This window comes from Hippoglossus stenolepis, chromosome 20 (assembly GCF_022539355.2).
Source record: "Hippoglossus stenolepis isolate QCI-W04-F060 chromosome 20, HSTE1.2, whole genome shotgun sequence".
NCBI lineage: Eukaryota > Metazoa > Chordata > Actinopteri > Pleuronectiformes > Pleuronectidae > Hippoglossus > Hippoglossus stenolepis.
The window spans coordinates 19,140,216-19,163,898 of NC_061502.1; the positions used below are offsets into that span (position 1 = coordinate 19,140,216).

General features: G+C 44.1%; 1 protein-coding gene across 2 annotated transcripts; it reads right to left on the bottom strand.

The window, feature by feature from the left end:
• Positions 1 to 216: 216 nt before the first annotated feature.
• msra (methionine sulfoxide reductase A) lies at positions 217 to 23,287 on the bottom strand. Of its 2 annotated transcripts, none has more exons than XM_035143903.2 (6): positions 22,978 to 23,287; positions 11,633 to 11,701; positions 11,013 to 11,132; positions 8,698 to 8,802; positions 7,873 to 7,979; positions 217 to 973 (listed from the first exon to the last, which is right to left on the bottom strand). In XM_035143903.2, exons 1-6 carry the CDS (start codon positions 23,114 to 23,116, stop codon positions 803 to 805), a joined length of 711 nt encoding a protein of 236 aa, XP_034999794.1. In that variant the 5' UTR covers positions 23,117 to 23,287; the 3' UTR covers positions 217 to 802. The 2 variants fall into 2 exon arrangements, with proteins under 2 accessions (XP_034999794.1, XP_034999795.1); XM_035143904.2 differs by lacking the exon at positions 22,978 to 23,287 and adding an exon at positions 20,202 to 20,656.
• Between the last annotated feature and the right edge of the window lie 396 nt (positions 23,288 to 23,683).

Genomic DNA, 23,683 nt, shown 5'->3' on the forward strand with positions numbered 1-23,683 from the left:
TCACAGATGAACTGATCCGAGGTCACGGTGACTTAATGAGTCTGGAAAAAAATGAGGAAAACGTTCTTTTCTGGAAGAAAATGGTGTCAGATTTATTACTGTGTAAAATACTCCTGAGCATCGTTTACTTTGAGTTTTCTTTCCAAAATGCAAACGTAAAGTTTTCACAGGTTCAAATATCACGAGTCAGGAATCAGAAAAGACAGTGAACTGCTATGAGAATTTGTTAATGCTTTAATGATCAAAACTATGAAACTACATCAGTTTAAAAAGAATAATATCATAAAACAAGCTGAACAAAACAAATCACGATCTTCTTCTGGAGCTCAAACCAGAGAAAATATGACATTTTTGCAGATTTTCCCAAAGTCTGTAGAGAAAGATGGACGATATGACGGCTCAAAAAAGTGTCCCCCTCTAGTGGCTGGCTGCAGTATGGGTTATAAACCCTGCCTCCTCCATGTTAGCAGATGGGACATGGAGTCAAATAAATGTGTTGTGTCATTCCAGGTAGAAAGTTTGGTTATTTGATGATATAAAAACGGGTCATGATTGACACACGTCGACAGAAAGCAGCACTGCTCATCACGTTTCCAATGAGGAACACACGTCTGTTGTTTTCAAGAAGATTGAGCCGTTCCATTACTGACACTCTTACTTTATCAGCTGCTGTAGATAAGAGGCCGGTGCTATGTGGTGCCCCAACGCATCATAGAAGCTTCATGCAGTTATATTTAATAAATCAGGTTTTTTGCATTTGTAGGCATTTTAAAGCTTAAAAGAAATCCCTGCCACTGTCAATCTAAGTCTTCTTCTTGATTCCTATTGGGCAGGAGACTCCGGTTCCGCCCAGGCCACAGTATCCGTCTGGGTTCTTGTTCAGGTACTGTTGGTGGTAATCCTCAGCGTAGTAGAACGGCTTGACTTCGGCTATCTCTGTTGTGATTGGACCGAAGCCGCCCTCCGTCAGGACCTGGAGGAAAATCACACGTCGCCTTTAATCGTCTGGATTTCAAATGAAAACAAAACACAGGGATCCGGCTTTTCACACAAAAGAAGAATGTGACTTCCAGTTGGACGACACTTTTCAGGGCTTCACACTGGAAACATGAGATGGAATTAATCCGGTTATGCGAAAGCACGTGTGTAGCTGCAAGCATTGTGGTACAAATACACACTATACACACTATACACACACACACACGTACGCAGAAGAATCAGTTGGGGATGACACTTTCTCCTCCTCGTGATAAAAACTACTCAACCAGATGGCGTGTGGGTAAAAGACAAAGGGAAATGAACATGAAAAGACACACACACACACACACACACACACACACACACACACACACACACACACACACACTTATGAAAGTTTCATTGCCGGTGGAAGAGTGTTTCTGTGATTTTGTGCACGTGTGCATGCATGTTTACAGCAGAGTTTTATATTTAAACATGTCGTGGAGCTGAATTGGGTTTGACATTTACACGTTTTCCCTTTTAAGAGCCGACCTGCTGTTCGTGGTCCTGGCACGATACAAGAAAGGACAGTTTCTCTACCGAACCCGACTCTGAACGCTGGATATTACCCATGATCCTCTGCTTCCTGAACCAGAAGAGCTGCTGCTGTGACAAATCCACCAAACTCTGTTCAGAATTCTTCATGTTTTAACAGTTTCCTGCTGAATATTGGAGATAAACTCAGGTTTTTAATAAGTTCAGAGTCTTTTCAACTGATCTCCAGTTCAGCTTCGAACCCACTCACCAAAGTTACAGAGAACAGACGTTCGCTGGTTTGACAGGACGTAAAAGTAACAGGAAACACTTTAGTACTGTTTCTGTTCTGGACGTTTAGATTTGTGCATTTGTCATAAAGTAAATGTTCAGACAGGCTCAGTGTTAAATGGGAGAAATCTTCTCAGGCAGTTTGATTTGGAATGAACTCCTCCGGGGGAAATAATAAAAAAAAGTTCTCTGTGTATTTTTAGTACCAAAAACAATCAGGCCTAAAGCTGTGATGGGTAATTTCACACATTGGTGCCTCTAATAGTTAGTGAGAGCTAATTGTTAGAAAACCATTTTAACTTCATTGACGTCAGCTCACGCAAGTTGTTAAAGAACATGTCAGCAAACAAACCCACAGGGTCGGCGATGCTTTAACAGCAGAAAATACCAAAGAGACAAAAAGCTGTAACGTTGGCGTGTTCGTCTTTTAATGGCCAGAGAGTGTCTGCTCCCCGCTGCTTGATCCATCAGCTCCTGTGAACACTTCCCACCATGACTGTACTGACACCACAATTTAATTTGAGTAAGTAGTGTGAAGGTAGAGCGCAGCGGTGAGTCAGGCCGGGGTTCTGTGTTTCTGTCGAAGCTGCAGTTTGAGATTCAGGCCGGAATTATGATATTCAGAAGGATATTCTATACAAAGACAAAGAAAAGAGACATTTAACAGAAGAAAGAGGAGATAAAATAACTTGTAATGGAACCAAGTCAAATCAAATTACAGTAGAACGAGAAAAAGACAAAGTGAGACTAAAGCTCTGCAGGATCAAAACGTGCTCATATTAAATATTATTTAAAAAACAACCTTGAGTGGTGACACAGATATTCCCCCCCACTGTCTGTGTGTTAACTTTCATAGGATTTTCCCGCAGAATTTCTGAGAAAATTAAAGGCAAAGTTGGCAACTTCTTCATTATGGCACGACTTCAGAAGATTTAATTACGTGTGAAAGTATTCCAGAGACAATTGTGAATACAAAAATTGAAAACTTAAGGATTTCTCATTACCACAGTGTGAATAATTAGTTAAACTTAAATTCAAGCAACAACACAGAGTAAAAGCCTTTGGAAATATCATATTTTCACTGTTTTGGTTGTAGAGAATCAGATTCTTATGGCGCTTGACAAAGATGACGTCAGTGAAAAGATGTCAGAGTCCAGTGAGTTACTGCGTCTCCCACTCGTTTAGTTATCTACAGAGACACTTCAGATAACTCCTCTTGTCTCAGAGTCAGAGAAGAACAACATCAGAAAATCATCCAAAGAAAGTTTCACCCACTAATGTTCGCATGTAGGAATAATGGGAACATTCACGTAGACATAATCAAAACCTATTACTGTGATAGGCTGATTCTCATTGTTGAGTTAAAGAGATTTTAAAAGGCGCCCGGCGGCGACTACGGAGGAGAAGTTGAGAAAGACTCAACTTTGTGCAAGTGTCCTCTGACGCAATGCGAGCCAGCCAATCACGCTGGTTTGATTCCCACAGAAACTGAGGCAGGGCGGGTGCTCCGCTCGGCGCTGATCCGCAGTGAAGATACAGGATCGTCAGTCTGAGACGAGCTGGGTCACTGTTGTGTTAAAACACGTGTTGAAAGCTTTTCTGTCTCTGGAAACAAGTGTCGTACGTAAACTACGTCAGAAAACCTCTGCCCAGTCGGAGCGGAGCGTTTAAATGATCTGCTCATCACAGCACAACCACAGAACTAGAGATTCCTGAGAGTCAAAGCAGAAGCTGAGGTTTCACACGGCTCTTAGAGAATCTGACAGAAGGTCAAACCAATAAAAATAGGGTGAAATGTCATTGGTCGAGCGGACCTGGATACCAAGGCTCAGCAGGAGGAAGTGGAAACGTGTCGTCCATAAACTGCAGCAAATCGGTCTTCTCACATCTTCTGGAAGACTTTTCAGATAAGATCAACTTTACTGATCCCACATCGGGGATCATTTTACTTCTCACTATTCACTTTTGGAGGAATTGCAGGACAATCTGTTTCTCACCTTTGGATTTGAATGTTATTAACGTTTTAAACAGATGTTTTTCTGCACATTGAAGCTTTAAAGCGTCTTCGTCGCCCATTACCTCCACAACTCCGGACGTAGCATGAAGCTAATTGTGATTTATTTGCCAAATAATGAGTTTGGTGCACGCAAAACATAAAGATGAAGGTCATAAACATAAAGGAAGCTTCAGGAGTCGTTTGACAAAACTGACATGTTGCTTTCCTGGGTCGTCATGATTGAAAACCACAGTAGCTGCTGTGAATCCAAGTTAACTGCGACAACAGTCTTTTCAGAGCCTCCTATTATTCTAAAGGTTGAAGTATTAACACATTAAAGTGTGACAGTCCCTCTCAGATAATGAATATAAGTGGCTACAGGCTCTTTAAGTGGAAACTAGAAGCACTGACTTCAATCCATTGCTACCTGTGATACCCAGAATGACTGCATTCTCCATTATGCTGCTCTAATGGCCTCCGCACACATCCTCCCTTCTGCTGTGTTAGCAGCCGGCTATAAATGCATAATTCACATCCATTCATTTGCATGTCGGAGAAGTAGATTGCTCATTTGGAATGCAAATACCTTGACTGCGCCGGTAAAGCAGGGACACGTGAACAACAGCGATAAGCACCCGCGAGACACGGGGAGAGAGAAACGGGGAACAAGAGGAACAGAGGAAAGGTGAAGCCGCCGTGGTACAAAGTGCCAGAGAGGGATTTTCATAGACAAAGAAGAAAGGGAAGGAGAAGAGAAGCAGCTGTTCGGTGCTGGGCAGCAGAAATATGAACGTTCACGAGAGGAAGATGTAGCAGGAGAGAGAAAGAGATGCCAGAACAATGAGTACACACTGCTTTAGCACCCATGCTGCACCCACTGAGCGAGCACACACTATTACATAAAGAGCACACACACACACACACACACACACACACACACACACACACACACACACACACACACACACACACACACACACACACACACACACACACACACACACACACACACACACTCTTCTTCCATCTGCCGTTTTAGATGCAGTGCACACCCTAATGATGGGTAGGAGGCAGGAGAAGAAAAGGGAGGCTCCTTTCATGCTGCAGACAACCGCCAGCCGCCTGCAAGGTAATTATCTGCAGTGCTGTTGTACCTCACACACACACACACACTCACACACACAGACACACACACAGACACACAGACACACACACACACACCAAATTCCCCAATCACTCTCTGCGTGAACAATACAATCAAGCCAGGTGGCGAAGTCAATACCCTGACACCAAATTAACCACACTGCTCCCTCTCTCTCTCTCTTTTCCATCCTCCTGCCTCCCTCCATCACCTTAACTTCCTCTCCTCCTCCTCCTCCATCTCTATTTCACTTTGTCCTCTACATGTTTTACGTTCGGGCGTATGAAATGTGGCTGGAAGGGAGACGGGGAGAGAGACTCCGAGGATCAGAGCGGATATTAATGAGGATTCAGGAAGTGTCTGCTAGGTGCGTCCTGGGAAAGAATCCTCTGTGCTGTGATGCATTTTACATTTTCACTTTGTTTGGGAGGAGGAAGAAGGAGCGGCCACTGCGGAGGCAAAGACAAGTGAGTCGACCTGCGAAGGCTTCATCCTCCGGAAGGATGAGCGTGAACTCGTTTCACAGAGAGTCCGTGTGGGTGGGTGAGCGAAGGGAAGGGATGAACTCTAGACTGTGTATAAAGATGGACGACGCAACAGCCCCCCCCTAAGTATACATCATAAACCCCGGCTTCTCCATGTTAGCAGAAGGGACATGGACCAAACTCAAATGTCAAAGTACACATTGAAAAATGTTTTCTCAAAGAAGGTGTCTGTCCATTTCGGTGGTTCTTATCACACTGATGTGTGTGGTTGGTCTTTCACATATGAAGAAAGCAGCAGGAGATTGTCCGGACGTGGAAAACCTCCAAGTCGTCATCTCCGCCGGCGTCTTCTACGCTGCTCTGTTTCATCCTGACATATTTGTGTTCTTTCTTGTTTTGCGTCTGTAAGAAACACTCCCACGCGCTCGCTGTGAATCCTCCAGAGAATCTACGTCTGCAGCGATTGGTCGAGCGGGGAATCCAAATGTGCAGGATGGCAGCGTTCGAGTCCGGGGATAATTTGGCTTAGTTTCTGGATGGTGGGAGGAAGGATGCTGAACTGAGTAAAAAGCCACAATTCTGTACTTTCCTGCCTCAATATTGTGTCTCGAACTCGCTGCAGATCAGAGAAATGCTTCAGGTTCTCTGGAGAATTTTAAAGAGCAAAATGGCGGCGCCAGTATCTGAGATAATGGCTTCACTTCCTACAACGGGAGGAAGTGACAGCGACACTCCGCCCGTCTTTATTTACAGTCTGTGAAACGTCCTCGTGGCTTCTGGCACAAAGATGCTCATATTTGTAGGAAACACGATACAGACGACCTCAGACCAAATACAGAGTTAAGAACATTAAAAAGAAGCCAAAACATAATGTGAACAAACCCGTGTGTGTGTGTGGTTGTTGTCGTGTGTGTGTGTGTGTGGTTGTGTTAGTTTTGCAACTAAAGCGATTTTTGTGGAGGACAGATTTAAGGCCCAGATGGTTTGGCATGGAGTGCAAGGCTAAAGCACACACAACACACACACACACACACACACACACACACACACACACACACACACACACACACACACACACAAGATGGGAGAGGGTGGGGGAGGCAATCTGGTGAGGAGAAAAAAGAGCGGAAACAAAACACAGAGCGATTTCGATGGATCGACGAGGAGAAGAAGAATCTATCCGTGGACTCGTCACAGTTTAAAGACAGATAGAAATTGTTGTGAGCATCTGTCAATCTACGACCATCGTGGATAAGAGCTTCTGGCCATAACCAATCAAAACACAAACACACACACACGGACACACAAATACAGACACAAAGCTGTGAGCATCACAAACGATGCTTTTATATCAGCAGCTGCAGCGGTTTGATCTTCCCTCAAAGGGATTGAACAAATATACGAAGCTGAAACTGTCCTTTAATTAACGGTAATAATAGAGTGAAGATATTTAAATGTTCACAACACCTGAAACTATAAGAAATGACTTGTTACAGCAAATCTTGTTCTTGTGAGCTGAAGAAATAAAAAATTGTTAGAATAAAAGTTTAAGAATATGTATTAATTTCCTTTCACTCAAAATAAGTCCTTTGTTCCCTGGTGACCGAGCTTTGAACTTTGAACCTCACGTGCGTCTGCTTTTCTTTTTCAGTCCCCCCCCCCCACTCCCTGTATTTTCCACCTGTCAGCATATTCCTCATCTACACCAGTGTCTCGGTCTCTCAGTGTTCCTACATGTTCCCTCCTCCTTTCCGTTGGACACGTGTCTCCGCTATAAATGTCCCACTTAAATACTCAGGGCATTTATAACGCTCCAATGACCGAGCATGTCTGCATGAAAACTGCGGTTTTGCTTTATGGTTTCACGTCCGTTAAAGATCCTGAAGCCCAGAACCAGGATTTTGCTCCGAGAGACAAACCCTGTCGAGAGGAACGAGCTTTGAGACGGAAAAAAAGAGAGACGTGAACGAGGGGAAGAAGCACAGAGAACAAAAAGACCAGACTACACCGGAATAGAATAGAAAAGAATAGAGTTGAATAGAGTAGCCTCTTCCTCGTCAGTTTCCATGGCAACAAGCCCTGTTGGTGGCATGGTGGTGCAGAAGTCTCAGCAGGAGAGAGAGTTCGAGAGAGAGGGAGAGGTGTGTGTGTGTGTGTGTGTGTGTGTGTGTGTGTGTGTGTGTGTGTGTGTGTGTGTGTGTGTGTGTGTGTTCACTTAAAAACAGCATATGGGTATATATGGCGAGTGTTACATGCACATGCAGACAAATCCATTACATGTCAGTCTCCATCTGCTGCCATCAGAAGTGTTTCTGATGCAGACTGATGGAAAGAGGGATGTGCAGCAGAGGGGGGGGGGTGCTCAGAGAGAAGAGACAGATTAAATACAAATGGATGAGGAGTGGACAGGAGCTGATGAGGAGGATGATGATGATGGAGTGATTAACAGATGAAGACTCGTCTACCTGCTGGTATTGATCTCTGGAGGCCAAGGCTTCCTCCAGCTGCAGCTCTGTGTAGGTGTAGATGGCGGAGCGGTACGTGGTCCCAGTATCGTTCCCCTGACGCATCCCTGAACACACACACACACACACACACACACACACACACACACACACACACACACACACACACACACACACACACACACACACACACACACACACACACACACACACACACACACACACACACACACACACACACACACGTTTGAGGATTTTCACATGAGGTGCTTTCATCCTGGCAGAGAGAACATCACATCATCTGGAAACAGCCAGAAGTGTTTCCAAAAATAAGACTCGTCTATCTTGGCAGAACCGAACGCAGTTTTGTTTTTTCCTGTGATCCGATCATTTCATCATTTATCATTTCATCATTTATCATTTCATCATTTCCCTCTCAGCTGCTCAGCCTGTTTCGTTGGCTCCACACTTTTAGCCAATTTCTAATTTCTGCCTCCAGTGTATCAGCAGACAGTGGATCTGGGTGAATCAGAAGTTTCTTCACAAGATAATTAACCAACAATGTCTGAAAAACTTAGAGGGAAACGCAAAGTTCTTTGTTTAGAACGTTTCAATAGTCAAAGCAATAAGACAACACAGAACTACATCGGAGTACGAGGGCGAGAGACTGAAAGAGGAAAACAAGAAATCAAGAGTAACGGCAATGGTACGAGAGCAAAGTGGCACTTTTACGACATCATTCTTGAAATCTCGGGGGTTTCATCTCTTCAGTTTAACTGTACTCAGTAAAACGAAGCTTGTTTAAAAGCACAGACTGTCTCATACCTTGAGTCGGGTTGTGGCTTTCCCAGAAAACCTTCAGCAGGTTGGCGAAGCTGATCCGCTCGGGATGGAAGACGACTCTCACCACCTCAGTGTGGCCGGTTCGACCTGCGCAATACAAACAAATGGGTTTAATTCCACGAAGTTCGACTAGTAAATCATGTCACAAACATTTCCGTGTGGTGAACGTCAAGCAAAACAGTCTCAACTCGAGGTCTTTGATTGATCACACACAACAAACCCTTCAGCTTCTATCTCTTCTTCAATAGTTTCTGTCTCAACTTCCTGCAAATGGTCCGAAGGTCTATCCCAAAAAAACAGAAGGTACCCCTCAGTCGTCCTTGGGAGTATTTTGGTATATTATGGAATTCAATCAAAACTGAATCACCTGATAATTCAAGAAACAGGCCCCTTCCTTAAAAAGGTCCACGTGATCCACGCCGCTAATTGTCACGTCAGGAAACGCTGACTCCTGCAGACAGATAGCAGCTGGTGTCGGTAATGAGTACGACCCGTTACGCTGAACCTCGTCTTCTTCCGTCTCTGCCTCCGCTCCTATCTCCGTCGCTCGCTGTCCGTCTTATTACTTTTTTAATATCAGGACTTATGGATTCCTTCGGTAGATATTGGTTGAACGGAGACAAAGCGGCGGTCGATATTAAATTAATGCCTCACCGGGCAGATCTCACAGGAATAAATTCATTCTTGGACAGGACGAGAAATAAAGTGGTGGTTGGAACCGAAATAGAAAAATAAAGCTGCAGAGATCCTCCGTCCACTTAATGTACATTTAACTGCAGAGTTGTCTTATTATTATTCAATCTATATAAATGTTGGAATGTAAAGGACTTCTGAATGACTCTGGACTTGGACATTGAACTTGTTGTTTCCTGTTTTACTTAGAAATGACTCTGTCTCATTGTTGGTTTAGTTATTTGTTCTCATTCCTCAGTCTTTGCCTGTTACGCTGCCAGAGTTTCAGTTTCTGAATCTCATCAGTTTCGATTTGCCTGCCAACGGAAAACTATACCTGTCAAAACAGATTCTAGAAGTTTTATTCTGACGTTTGCACTTTGGCTCCTGAAAAAAACCCACAACTTCTCACAGATAAAGTAAAAAAGAAAACGTAATGAAAGCTCAGACTCTTCACAGACCAGGGACCGGGTGTGTAGGAAAGTTTTTTGAGTTATGAAACCTGAGACTCAAAACAATGCTTTTGTCTTTTCCTCTCTTAAAGGGCGGCTGTGTCAGGGGTCTATTGGCAGAAATGCAATATGAAATTCTCCAAACGTTGGCAGAGCAAAAACCTGTATAACCTAAAATAATAAGACTTCCCACCCTTGTAATCTTACTTTATTCAGACAATAATCCATGTTTTTGTTTGAGTCTGTAATATATTGTTTTGCATTGCATTTATAGTCGATAACTATGATTAGTGCAGCTTTAAGTTACGTTTATAAATATAAAATAAAGACTGAATAGTTTCTTCCTTTTCCTTGATGACAGAGCTCATCTCGACGGAGATCACTTTGAAATCATTTTTAAATGGTTTTAAAAAATAAACGTGTGTTGTGTGTGTGGACGTGGAGCGTGTGTGTGTGTGTGTGTGTGTGTGTGTGTGTGTGTGTGTGTGTGTGTGTGTGTGTGTAAATATTTAACCAACAATGAATATTCACATCCTCATCAGCATCTTCTGTTTGTTTCTCCTGAAGACGTGAAGGTGTGAGAAGCACCTGATTTTAGCCAAGCTTCCATCTTTCAACGCTCTGCCAAGTCACTGTGTTAAACAAACAACACACGTCCATCTTTCCACCGGCGTGCGGGTCCAGAGACTCGCTCTGTTCTTCTTCACCAGGGCACGAGACTTTTCTATCAATTAATCAAGTGAACCTTTTCCCCCGGTTTGACAGACACTTGTTCTGTGAGTGTTTGGGAGAGTAAAACTAAGTTAGAGAGGGAGACAGGCGGTGGTGCAGGTCTAATGATGGATTCATTACTGGCTGGAGGAGTCACTGGGAGGTCTGGACACGCATCACAGACACACACACACACACACACACACACACACACACACACACACACACACACACACACACACACACACACACACACACACACACACACACACAGTCTGCTCAGAGTGGTCAGGCATCAATAGCATCCTAATCCATGCCCCACTATAATAGGGCCTGGGGGAAAATGATTCCCTGCTCTGTTTATTTGTATCTTGTTTTCCACAATCTATTGACTCTCAGTAGAAAACACAGTGTCCAGCACACAGTGTGAGGGGGGGGTGTGTCAGTATGCGGGGGCTATACCTGTGCAGACCTCCCTGTAGGTGGCGTTAGGTGTGCATCCTGCAGAGTAGCCCACCTGGGTGGAATAAACTCCTTTTTGACTCCAGAACTTCCTCTCGGCTCCCCAGAAGCAGCCCATGCCTTCAGGAGCAGAAAGGAGAAGTCAACAGAACGACACAAAAAGCAATTTGACAGAGAAGAAATTAACTTCAGACATAAGTTTAGGCTGGAGTGCGTTTCCCTGGAAATACCAATTAGCTGCAGCTAAGTTATCTCGGTTGTCTAGACGGCCACGACTCTAGTAGCAGCACACACACTATCGCAACAGAAATGTCGTGTGAAGTTTCGGCCAAGTCCAGTCGCCCCGAGCCATTTGAACCGCTGGCCCAGGCGACTGCTGCCGAGACAGCCAGGGCTGAGGCGACTGTGTTGGACGAGCGTGGTGGTCCCGAGGGTTCGATATCTGGAGCGGTTCAAACGGTGTGAGCGTGCCCGTAGGGAGGTAGCATCGTGACGTAGAGAGCTAGCAAACTCTACGTAGGCACTGGGCCCTCCAAGGTCAAAGACAGTTTAATACACTAGGTGGCGTTATGAGCCATGTTCAACCCATAAATGTGAATTTTTTTTTAAAGGACACTTACCAAACATGACCATCTCCGTCCCCTCTGGGAAAGGTGGAATAGTCTTGTTGCCGTTCACGTCATGTTTGGCTGCGGGAGAAAAGTAAGACAGAGACAGAGGTTATGAACATGAAGGCAGGATTAATAATCTATGATGGTCTATGACGCTTATCTTTTGAGGAAAAGTTAAGTTTTCTGAAGATTAGAGCTGTAGGTGAAGTTATAACACGAGAGGAATGTCGTCTTCTGCTCTATTCAATCTATTTCCACATGTTACTGTATCGCTCGGCCCCAGCAGGAGAGAACAAGACAGCAGCGCTGCTCTGAAACTTCATGCACCTGTTTTTATGCCGTTGTCTTTTTTAATTATACACAAGCTCGGTTTTTCCCCAAGAATAGAAAAGTGTTATCTCCTGACTCTGTAATGAAAGTACAGGAAGTTCCACAGAGGTTTAAATTCTCCCACACACCAAATGAATGATTTGGTGAAACCACATTAATAAGCCGTCGTCTGGGAGGAACAGTGGGTTTCAAACAAACATTTCATTTTTAATGAGCCTGCACCAGCAAAACAAGAAAACACAAACTACAGCACTGAATTCGCATATGGGACACACACACACACACACACACGCACACGCACACGCACACGCACACACACACACACACACACACCGTTGACCCACTTAAACAGTGGTGAGCAGCTCTGCATAATTTCATAGCAGCTGAATTCACTCCAATCAGCACAGAGCCAGAGGTGCATGAGGACCATTTGAGGCCACCCAGCCACCTGGCTGCGCTAACACGCATCAGCGTTATAACATGCTGGAGGCTGTGTGTGTGTGTGTGTGTGTGTGTGTGTGTGCAGATGGCTTGCTGTACGATGCTGTGGGGGAGGGACATGGATTAAAATAAATGAAATGGGGTAGAGGAGGACGAGAATGAACCCAACATCTGGATCCTCCCTCCTTACATCCTCCCGCTTCTTCACACACACACACACACACACACACACACACACACACACACACACACACACACACACACACACACACAATCTTTATGCATGGCAGCGTAAGTGTCACGAGGGGCAACATGCCTATAGACAAAAGCAGCCAGATGGGAAGTGGCAGCCAGTCGGCAGCGCTTCAAACACACAAACTTTGAAAAAATAAATCTGTAATCATCAGTTTGAATTTAACATTTTGTACAAAGCATGATTTCAACTCGGAAAACACACACACACACACGTCGTATGATTCTCTGAGTCGTTCTTGTTATTCTGATTACAGCGTTTCATCCTGCAGAGTCAGTGTGCGACTGACACACACACACACACACACACACACACACACACACACACACACACGCACACACACACAGACACACACGTTCCGAGGGAGGAAGGTTTGCGGAGCTGCAGCTTCAGTGATTGGACGTCGGGGAGGAAACGACTGCGGCTCCTCACCTTCAGTCCCTCGACAGCCCCGTTCACTTAGCCTCCATTGTGCAGTGTTGCTATTGTTAGCACTGTCAGACTGAACACACTATTAGCATCTCAATGTGTTGAGATACACACATAGACAGAGGGGGGGGGGAAACATTAAAAACCATTTGATGTGTAGTGATGTGTAATCAGAATACATCAGAATTTAAATGAACAAACTCATTTTGCCTTTTCTTTGTAACATCTGGTGTAATGTTTATGTTTTTTGACCACACGTGTATGTTTTTCATTTAAATTTACCTTATTGTTAATGGCACTCATTCTCTGTGGTGTTTTATACTTTCTCAGGTTATAGATTCACTCCGTAGGATCCAAATATTTACATTTTTAAATGTGAAAAATCAAGATATTCATATATATTCTGCCTTTTCTAGCAGTGCAGAGAAAATATATGATACCGTTTTCAGACACATAGAAATGACTATAAAATAAAAGCACCATAAGCCTTTAACAACGTGCACATCTCCATGATTCCAACATGAACATTTTAGATCCTCCATCTTATTACTGGTACAAATACTCCTCCATCCCCCTCCTCTCACACTACTGCTCAGTGTGTGTGAGTGTGTGTGTGTGTGTGTGTGTGTGTGTGTGTGTGTTGTGTGTGTGTGTGTGTGTGCGTGTTCCTAATGGCTGCCTTCAGGGACAAGCGAAGGCATGTTCATTACTGGCTACACACACGTAGATACACACAACACACAAACATATATGTATATATACACACACACACAGATAAACAATTTAAATGTTAATGTCAGTGGGGAAAGACAATAAGTCCAGACAGAATACTAATGAATGTAACAGCTTTCTCTTTCTGTGTGTGTGTGTGTGTGTGTGTGTGTGTGTGTGTGTGCATGGAGGAATAAAACACAGGTAGGTAGCATTAGAAGATGCAAATCAGCTCTGTCATCTATTTCCATCTCTACCTCGAAACGTATGTAAGATCTGAAATGTTTCTTTAGATTCAAACTGTAGATATCACTGTGGAACACACACACACACACACACACACACACACACACACACACACACACACACACACACACACACAGTGCTTCTTTGCAGCTTCTCTGTCGATAAGCGAGGATGTTGCACACGGCTAACCACAGCAGAACTAGATTATAATGAAATAAATAAAAAGGTATAAACTGTGACATAAGAGGCAAATCATTTGTAAAACACATGAAATAGAGAGAGAGAGAGAAAAGGAAAACCTCAACGTTATCTTTTCCTTTAAACACACACACACACACACACACACACACACACACACACACACACACACACACACACACACACACACACACACACACACACACACACACACACACAGTATATACGACAGCATTTTCCTGGAAAGTAATTATTTCAAGTTTCTTTGAAACGCCGGTTCTCGTAGTCGCCTTCATCTCAGTGGGAACGATAACAACGCTTCTTGTTGATTAATTTAATTCTTGGGTGTGAGGCCGAGTGTGTGTGTGTGTGTGTGTGTGTGTGTGTGTGTGTGTGTGTGTGTGTGTGTGTGTGTGTGTGTGTGTGTGTGTTTATGGTACTTTCACAGCATTCTTTAACCTTGCATTACAATTAAGAAAACACTTCTGCTGAAATACGTCCCACTATATGTTAAACCAGACCAGCAGATATAATCCCACAGGATATTCACAAGATCTATGTTTCTCTTCGTGAGCAGAATCAGCTGTGAAAGCCAGTTCGTGACTGTTTGCACTGGCAACACATTTTCTTCAAAATGGCAGCAAAGAGCAGCGAAAGAGGTTAGAAAGCACTTCAGGCCACTCAAACTGCAAGCCACTTCATTTTGGGTACACTGTGTGTGTGTGTGTGTGTGTGTGTGTGTGTGTGTGTGTGTGTGTGTGTGTGTGTGTGTGTGTGTGTGTGTGACTAACCAGCCTGCCTCCCAGACTCTTCTCCAGCTCCCTAAATCCTGTCACAATAATAAGCCTGATCACAGAACAGGCCTTTATTCATGGTGACATCTGTGGACCACACGCACACACACCACACACACACACACACACACATTAGTGCTGCTCTATTTCAGCTCAGGCCTACATGTGTGTGTAAAGGCAGGCAGAACTGCTCCAGAATCAGCCAATCAGCTCTCGGCGCTCTCCGCTTTATCTTCACATCCTTTCATCACATCCTCCATCACTTTTTAATTTTCCGTAGTGAGACCACAGAAACCAAGACGAAATAAACTGGTCAGCAGTGCATTTGTGGTAAAAAAAATGGCATCGAAACTGCATCATTACCAGGATTATTGATTCTGTGAATTTGCATCTCAGAGATTTATTAAGGTTTATAAAGAAAGAGCTGAGCGTCTCTACATTTCTCTTCATCCGAGATAAACCAGCATCGTCATTCTGAACACACACACACACACACACACACACACACACACACACACACACACACACACACACACACACACACACACACACACACACACACACGCACCTCACTGTGAACAAAGTGCTGAGTCAGGATGCTGCGTCACAGTCCGTTTCTATTTGTACATTTTCCTAAAGATTGATACAAACGTTGAGACGGACTCACGGATGAGCTGATTAGAATGTCTTGAGGTCATTTGTTCGAATTCAGCACAAACCTTTGGACTCACAGATGAACTTCTCAGATTTAGGTGATCGTCACGGTGACCAAACCTATTTTTCACCTTGTATCAACATTATCTTTTCAATTTCCTGAGACAACACATTCAACAACACATGCTTTGAGTCTCTTACACATGATATCTGCAGCCAGTTGTCACTTGGACTCAAAGATAAATTGATTAGATTCCAGGGGTCAAAGGTCACTGTGACCTCCGATGAGCCCCGGAATAAATAGACTGAACCTGCAGCGGCTGGCACAAAGAAAAAGTTGATGACTGGACATCTTGCGTTGGCCAATCGGTTAACTTGTCGTGGCGATCTGCTGAACACGATACAACAACGAACACGCCATGACATCAGCTGACTTCAAGTTATGTTGAAGTCGTGGCAGTAAAAACATATAATATGTCCATCAATCAGCAGAATAGAAATGAGTTTGAGTTGTATGTGGATGTCCGAGGGCAGCGGACCAGGCCAGGGCCTCGCAGCCCCTGACAGGAGAGAGGAGCCTGGGCTGAACGTGCAGGGCTCCCCTTCTCACCCCCTGGAGCTCCAGACCTGACAGAGATAAATGAACACTGCAGCTAATGTCTGGCTCAGGGAGATTGGAGAGTCCACACGCACACACGCACACACACACACACACACACACACACACACACACACACACACACACACAGAAAAGATTGCCTCAACTGCACTGCAATTAAATCTCCAAAGTAACCTCCCCCACCCTCTCCTCCTCCTCCTCCTCCTCCTCCTCTGTCTCCCTCTCTGATTGCCTGGTTTCTTCATCTTCCTCCTGCACCCCAGTCCTTATCATCTTCCCTTTACATCTCTCTCCTCCACCCGTATATCTCTCCCTCCATTTACTTCTCTCTCCTTCTATCTGAGCCTCTAAATCAGCTGCTCTGATTGCCATCGTCATTTTTTATTACTGCCCATCATTACAACCCTCGGAGATTTCCTTATTGTTCTGCTGCCGACAGCCTCGTGCGCTCGCCTGGAAACGCGCAGGTCGTCTCGAGGAAGCTGCAGAATCCAAAATATGCAGGTAGTCGTAAAAAAAAACAACATCCTGAAATGACGAAAGAACGAAACGTTACGCACGTACCACCGCCAACCGTCCCCTTGAGTTCAATCGAGCCACACCACATCTCACACACTCGTAGACATCAGTCCCCTAAAGGTGCCCGATTGGTGAAATCGACAAAAGAAAGGAGAAAACAGGACGTCTTCTCTTACGACTTCTGACTTTTCATTGCTGTGAGTTAATTCTGAATCGTCAGCCTTCGTGGATCCACGTGTCACTGATCGGCCACAACGTTAAAACCAGTTACCAGGTGTTTTAATGCAGCTGAATATTGTACGTGCTGAAGATTAATGTTCATTTCTGACACGCATATAATGTGTATATTTTTTTAAGCTAAAGGACACACTCACTGTGAGAAAACGTTGTGTGAAATCCTGATTCTGCGTTTTTCTGCTCAGCAAAGTGCATGTGCCATAAACTGTATGATAATATTGAATTACCATCTGCTTGATTGACAGCCGTGTGTGTGTGTGTGTGTGTGTGTCTGTGTGCTTGTGTGTGATCCCCTGAGGGTTTGACTCGATCAATCACTCTGAGCCATTAGCAGTGAGACAGTGTGTGGTCGAGGCGGGGGGGCAGGAAATAGTACTTAACGCACTTTGCACTTAAAAAAGATGGAGGACTGATTGGGTCCTTTCAGACATGGAATCTGTCAAATTGTTGGGTACGTCTGTGTGTTCACGTAATGGCTTTCTGGCCTCCACACGTACTTCTGAAGAACGGGGACTGTTGGCAGGGGTGGGTGGGGGTGGGGGGGTGGGGGGAGCTCAGGAGATTGTCGCGACCCAATCGTCCAAACCTTTCACATAAGAAGAACGTAGACACTGCTCGGAAGCAGACACGCTCACAACAACAGGAAAAGGAGAAGTGTTACCTGAGCAGATCAACGAGGAGGGAGCTCACGACGTATTAACACCGGTGTCGGCCATTTTCACCCAAAGTTCTCAAATCTCGTCTTCGTTGGCTTCTTCTGCGAGTTTCATCCTGTTGCGTATTAGAAACGTGGTCAACGCGCCCACTTCCTGTGAATCCTGATAAACCTGCTGTATTCTGACTTGGGCTCACTCTGACTTTCTTTTTACCAGGGAGCCGGTGCCGTGTTCAAGCCGTTGCCATGTGTACTGACATGTTCACGACCTTCAAACTCTCGTGTGATTGTTAAGTATCCCTGTCGAGTCCTTGTTCGCTGTATAAACTGGTTTCATCACGAGTCTCTGTGGATCTTCTGGGTTTAAACGTTAACGCTGAAGATCCGAGTGCCGACACAGTTAAACTCTCAGCCGCTGTTTCCCCTCCATCTTTTCACCTCCATCCTTTTCTCTACAGCTCCTCCACATCTGTGATGCCCGTCACGTTCACCCTGTCAAGGTTATCAGACCGTGGTGTAAACAACAAAAGGGACCCGCCTGATGGAATCGCACACAAACGCACGATCATTCACTCACTCACTCATTCATTCACCGGCATCCCTCTGTGTTGTCAAGGTAACGGCTGTGACAAAAGGTAGATGGATAGAGAGAGAGTGCCCGTCTGAACCCGATATCTCTGCACAGTCACTTTACGAGACGCATGATGGACAAGCAGATACACAGCCTCACCTGGATGCACCGGATCTGTGAATCTGATACTGGACACTGGAATATTACACCGTTATGTGACTGTCGGGCAGTTCAATCCAAGAGAAACAGCTTTAATGTGTTACTCCAGGTGATCCCTGAAACCTGGCTGCAGCCTGGACTCATTCAGGGACAACAGCATGACTGAGGTCGAATACTGGTTCTGGATGATATGGCTGAGGACTGGCATTTTCCAATATGGATTTTTGGGGGCATATGATCATACCAATATTAGGGAGTAACACATTTCCAATATCAATATTTTGGCCAATATATGTTTATTTTATAAATTGGCAATGATCCCTAATTTGTCATGATCGAAGACTCAGTATGAAAACCACACGTTCTGCGACAGCAAGCTGCAAAAATAATGATTCACACCTGCTAATTAAGAGACCTGCACACAGCAGCTGCCGTACGTCTGAACACATCTGCAGGAGCTGGTGATGAGGATCACATTAACTTCTTCATTAGCTCTTTGCTTTCACTTCGTCTGGCAGTCGGGGGTTTGGGGCGTTTCTTTACCTGAGAGTCTGAATCAAGACTCAGGAGTTTGTTGAATTGTTTCCATTGGATCTGGTTAGTTTTGGTTTCACTTTGTAATTTAGGGACTAAAGAAGTTTGTCTGACACACGTGCGTCCTGTCGTCATCACGTGCTTACTGATTGGTTTGTAGACGGCGTGCGTTGATACTGGCATGTTGTCAATTCCACTATTGTATTAACTAACTTGTTTGACTAACTAAGAAAAATGGTATAACAGTATTACTACCAGCAAAATGAACGTCCTCATCATTCAAACATTATATCACTGGATCTGAAGTTAACAAGCCCCTTGTGCTCCAACTCCTTCTTCTGGTGTTTAATGTGAACTTTCTGCAATTGATCCGAACTATCCCAAAAAAACTAAAGTTGGGTCCATTGGTCTGGACCTTGTCCGAAGAACCTTTCACACCCGTTATTTTGCTTCAGACTTAACTGAAAAGTTTGAGGGTCCAGACCAATAAGTGTGTAAACGTAGAAGTTACTTAGCTATTGACCCTGACCAATGATAGGTAGGTAGAGAGAGAACTGACCAATCAGAACTCTTGTTACTTCTCGGTGAGTTGCATCCATCTTAAAAAGTTTAGTGTGGAGGATTCATAAGCTATTTAAAGAATCGATATCAGACTCTGGAAGGTTTTTCACTAAACTGATACTTTAAAAACAAAACAATTTATCTATTTGAAGACAATCAGTGAAACTAAATACTAACTGCAGCCCTAATTGAAACTGTTTTGGCTCAGAATCTATTTTTAAAACTTACATGTGCTACTACTTGTGTGTCCAATATCTCAAATGTTGACAAAGTCACACGACATTTTAAAAGAGCCGGCTTAGCAAAGTCATTTCCATCTCTTTGGATCTCAAATATTATTTATGACCCGACCATCTATGATTTTCAGTCAAAAGCGTCAAACATTTAAAAGTTCAGGAATCACATCCATCTCCATTTCAAAAGAAACCGAGTCAACAGCATAATGAACGATATAAAAGCACTGGTGGTCTTCTGGCGTCTGGCCTCGCTTGGCCTGCTTTGTAACCTTCAGATCAGTTTACAGAAACACAAAATTCTCTGAATAACAGAAGAACACACCAGGTTTCTACTTCCAAAACTTAAACTGATGTCGTCCCAAGACACTTGAACACAAACACAAATGTTTCCAGCAGATACAGTCAGTTCCAACAAGCATTCAGTGACAGACCTCTTGCTCGGCATGTGGTCGGCCTTCCTCTGGCTACAAGTGGAACCGTTGGAGTCACACATCCGTCCTCGTCCAGTTCACGGATGTTGTTTGGCTCTCAAAAAACGCAATTCCATAATTTCTTCTTTGTTACCGCTGACATTAAAGGTCAGCTCATGAGAAATTACGGCCACGTTGCACAAAATTCAATAGCTCCAATGCGGAATTTCATTTAAAAAAAGGAAAAACGCTTGTTTTGGCTCCTTTTTTTCCTCCGTATCCCTTTCAGAAGAAGAGTTTTCAGTCCGTTGGAAGTACTTTTCCTTCTTTCTGTCGGAGGCGAGGCGGAGCTCGTCCCCATCCACCACCACTGCAACTGTGTTTGGACATTTCTTGATTTCCTCTGGCGCGGCAGCCCTGAGCCAGGCAGACAAAGGAGGGGAAGCCCTGCCAGGTCTCTCCACTCCAGGCACAGCTTTTTCCCGTCCTCTGTGCTTCTTTCTTCGTTTCTCTCGATTGTGGCAGCGTTCCCGAGGAGCTCTGGCGACGCTCCAGCATGTCTGCCACTCCGTCTGAACCCTTGCAACCGTCCCGATCGTCCTTCCGCAATGGACCCCCGCCCTCCTAACCCCTCCACACCCCCACTCCACTCCAGCCAAATCCAAACTATATCCAAAAACAAGCCTGTGATTGAAACTCGTCATCTCAGTATTTCCTTCTGTTTCTTTAACACCGAACCAAACACCAACGACTTACTGTTTGTTTTAGTCATCTATCTCTTTATAATGTTATAGGGTGTTAGAGGTTGTGTGTGTGTGTGTGTGTGTGTGTGTGTGTGTGTGTGTGTGTGTGTGTATGCTCAGTGCCAGTGCAGATCTATTCATCGTGTGCCAGGACTCAGCAGCCTCACTTGTAGTGAAGAGGGTCCAGGTTGGTGCCAACTGCCCTGACTGCCAACTTAGTGCTGCTCTCTGTCTGTTTACACATAAAAAACTCTCCTGCACACACACACACACACACACACACACACACACACACACACACACACACACACACACACACACACACACACACACACACACACACACACACACACACACACACTCGTATCTAAGTCATTAGCATGTTTACACTGACTGAGACCTTTTTCATTTAAGCAGGATTCTGCAAATCGACAGAATAACCTAATAAAAAGCATAGACGTGTTTAGTTTGTGTGTTTTCTGATGAACTGGGACATCAGGTTTGACTGTATTGTGTGATTAGACTTACATTTCACATATCTATTTCTTATTCATGTCTTAAAGATGTGAAGATAACTTTTAGACAGGGTTCTCAAAATGGAAGCTAAGCAAGATGAAGCAGCTTTTAGTTTCTACGCTCCCCATCTGGGAGAGAAGCCTCCTGAATATTGTTGTAGTAACATCAGGAGGCTGCTGTAGCTTTATGAGTATTGTTGTAGTACTATCAGGAGGCTGCTGTAGTTTTATACGAATATTGTTGTAGTAACATCAGGAGGCTGCTGTAGTTTTATACGAATATTGTTGTAGTAACATCAGGAGGCTGCTGTAGTTTTATACGAATATTGTTGTAGTAACATCAGGAGGCTGCTGTAGTTTTATACGAGTATTGTTGTAGTAACATCAGGAGGCTGCTGTAGTTTTATACGAGTATTGTTGTAGTAACATCAGGAGGCTGCTGTAGTTTTATACAAGTATTGTTGTAGTAACATCAGGAGGCTGCTGTAGTTTTATACGAGTATTGTTGTAGTAACATCAGGAGGCTGCTGTAGTATTATGAGTATTGTTGTAGTACTATCAGGAGGCTGCTGTAGTTTTATGAGTATTGTTGTAGTAACATCAGGAGGCTGCTGTAGTTTTATAAGAGTATTGTTGTAGTAACATCAGGAGGCTGCTGTAGTTTTATACAAGTATTGTTGTAGTAACATCAGGAGGCTGCTGTAGTTTTATAGTATTGTTGTAGTAACATCAGGAGGCTGCTGTAGTTTTATACAAGTATTGTTGTAGTAACATCAGGAGGCTGCTGTAGTTTATAACAGTATTGTTGTAGTAACATCAGGAGGCTGCTGTAGTTTATAAGTATTGTTGTAGTAACATCAGGAGGCTGCTGTAGTATTATGAGTATTGTTGTAGTAACATCAGGAGGCTGCTGTAGTTTTATACGAGTATTGTTGTAGTAACATCAGGAGGCTGCTGTAGTATTATGAGTATTGTTGTAGTAACATCAGGAGGCTGCTGTAGTATTATGAGTATTGTTGTAGTAACATCAAGAGGCTGCTGTAGTATTATGAGTATTGTTGTAGTAACACCAGGAGGCTGCTGTAGTATTATGAGTATTGTTGTAGTAACATCAGGAGGCTGCTGTAGTATTATGAGTATTGTTGTAGTAACATCAAGAGGCTGCTGTAGTATTATGAGTATTGTTGTAGTAACATCAAGAGGCTGCTGTAGTATTACGAGTATTGTTGTAGTAACATCAAGAGGCTGCTGTAGTATTACACAGTTATATACTGTAGTTATATATGATGTAGTTGAAAGTTAAGTTGTTTTCTTTAGAGTTTGAACAACATACGTGTCACATGATCTATGCATGCACATGTATGATGTGTCTATATTCCCATACATGTGGAGTTGTGACAGCTGCACCAGTTCCTCGCACGGGAGGAAGTGGACCCTGCAGGAGACACACAACCCGAGCTGTGTGTGTGTGTCTGCTGCCGTGAGGTCACTGCAGGAGCTAACGTGCTAAAGCTAACGGGGCTCCGCGGCGGTTCTTACCGGAGACCTCGATGGGGTCCGTCCGCCCGGGCAGCGCTGTCTCCGGGGTGGGCAGCTGTGTTTTGGAGGACATCTCTCCCATGCGACCGTTCACCAAGTGGCGCCAGACCATCCGCAGCCTGGAGGAGGAGGAGACCATCGAACCCGCACCGCGAGGCTAGCTCCGGTTAGCTTAGCACCATTACCTAACCGCAACCGTTGGCATGTGTTGTTATGTCACACGTTACAAAAAACAAAGTTACACAACCGAGATCATAACGACACAACTGAACGTGTCGTGAAGACGTTAGAGCACAAAGTGTCAGACACGTGTTTACCAGTGATGAACCTGCAAGTCACTGTTCGCCCCGTTTATCCTGAGGAACCAGTAAACTCCTAATTAACTGGTTTCTTCATTAACTAATCAACATCTCACGTTCGCCGAATTAACCACAACATGTTTTTATTCCTCACGTCGGTGGATTCACACGCTTTGAAAACACAGTTCGTCCGCAGGAAGGGAAATAAAACAAAACTGTTAACTTTTCAGACGGAGTTCGGTTTTGCTGCAGGAGACTCCAGATTCAAATTCTAAAATAATTCAATAACTAGTTTGTGTTTATGATTTAAATCTGTACAAGGTGCAGAAAATAGCAAAAACTATACAAACTTTCATACAACAATAGGTGCATCTACGTTTTATTCCTATGTGAAATGATAACATGCT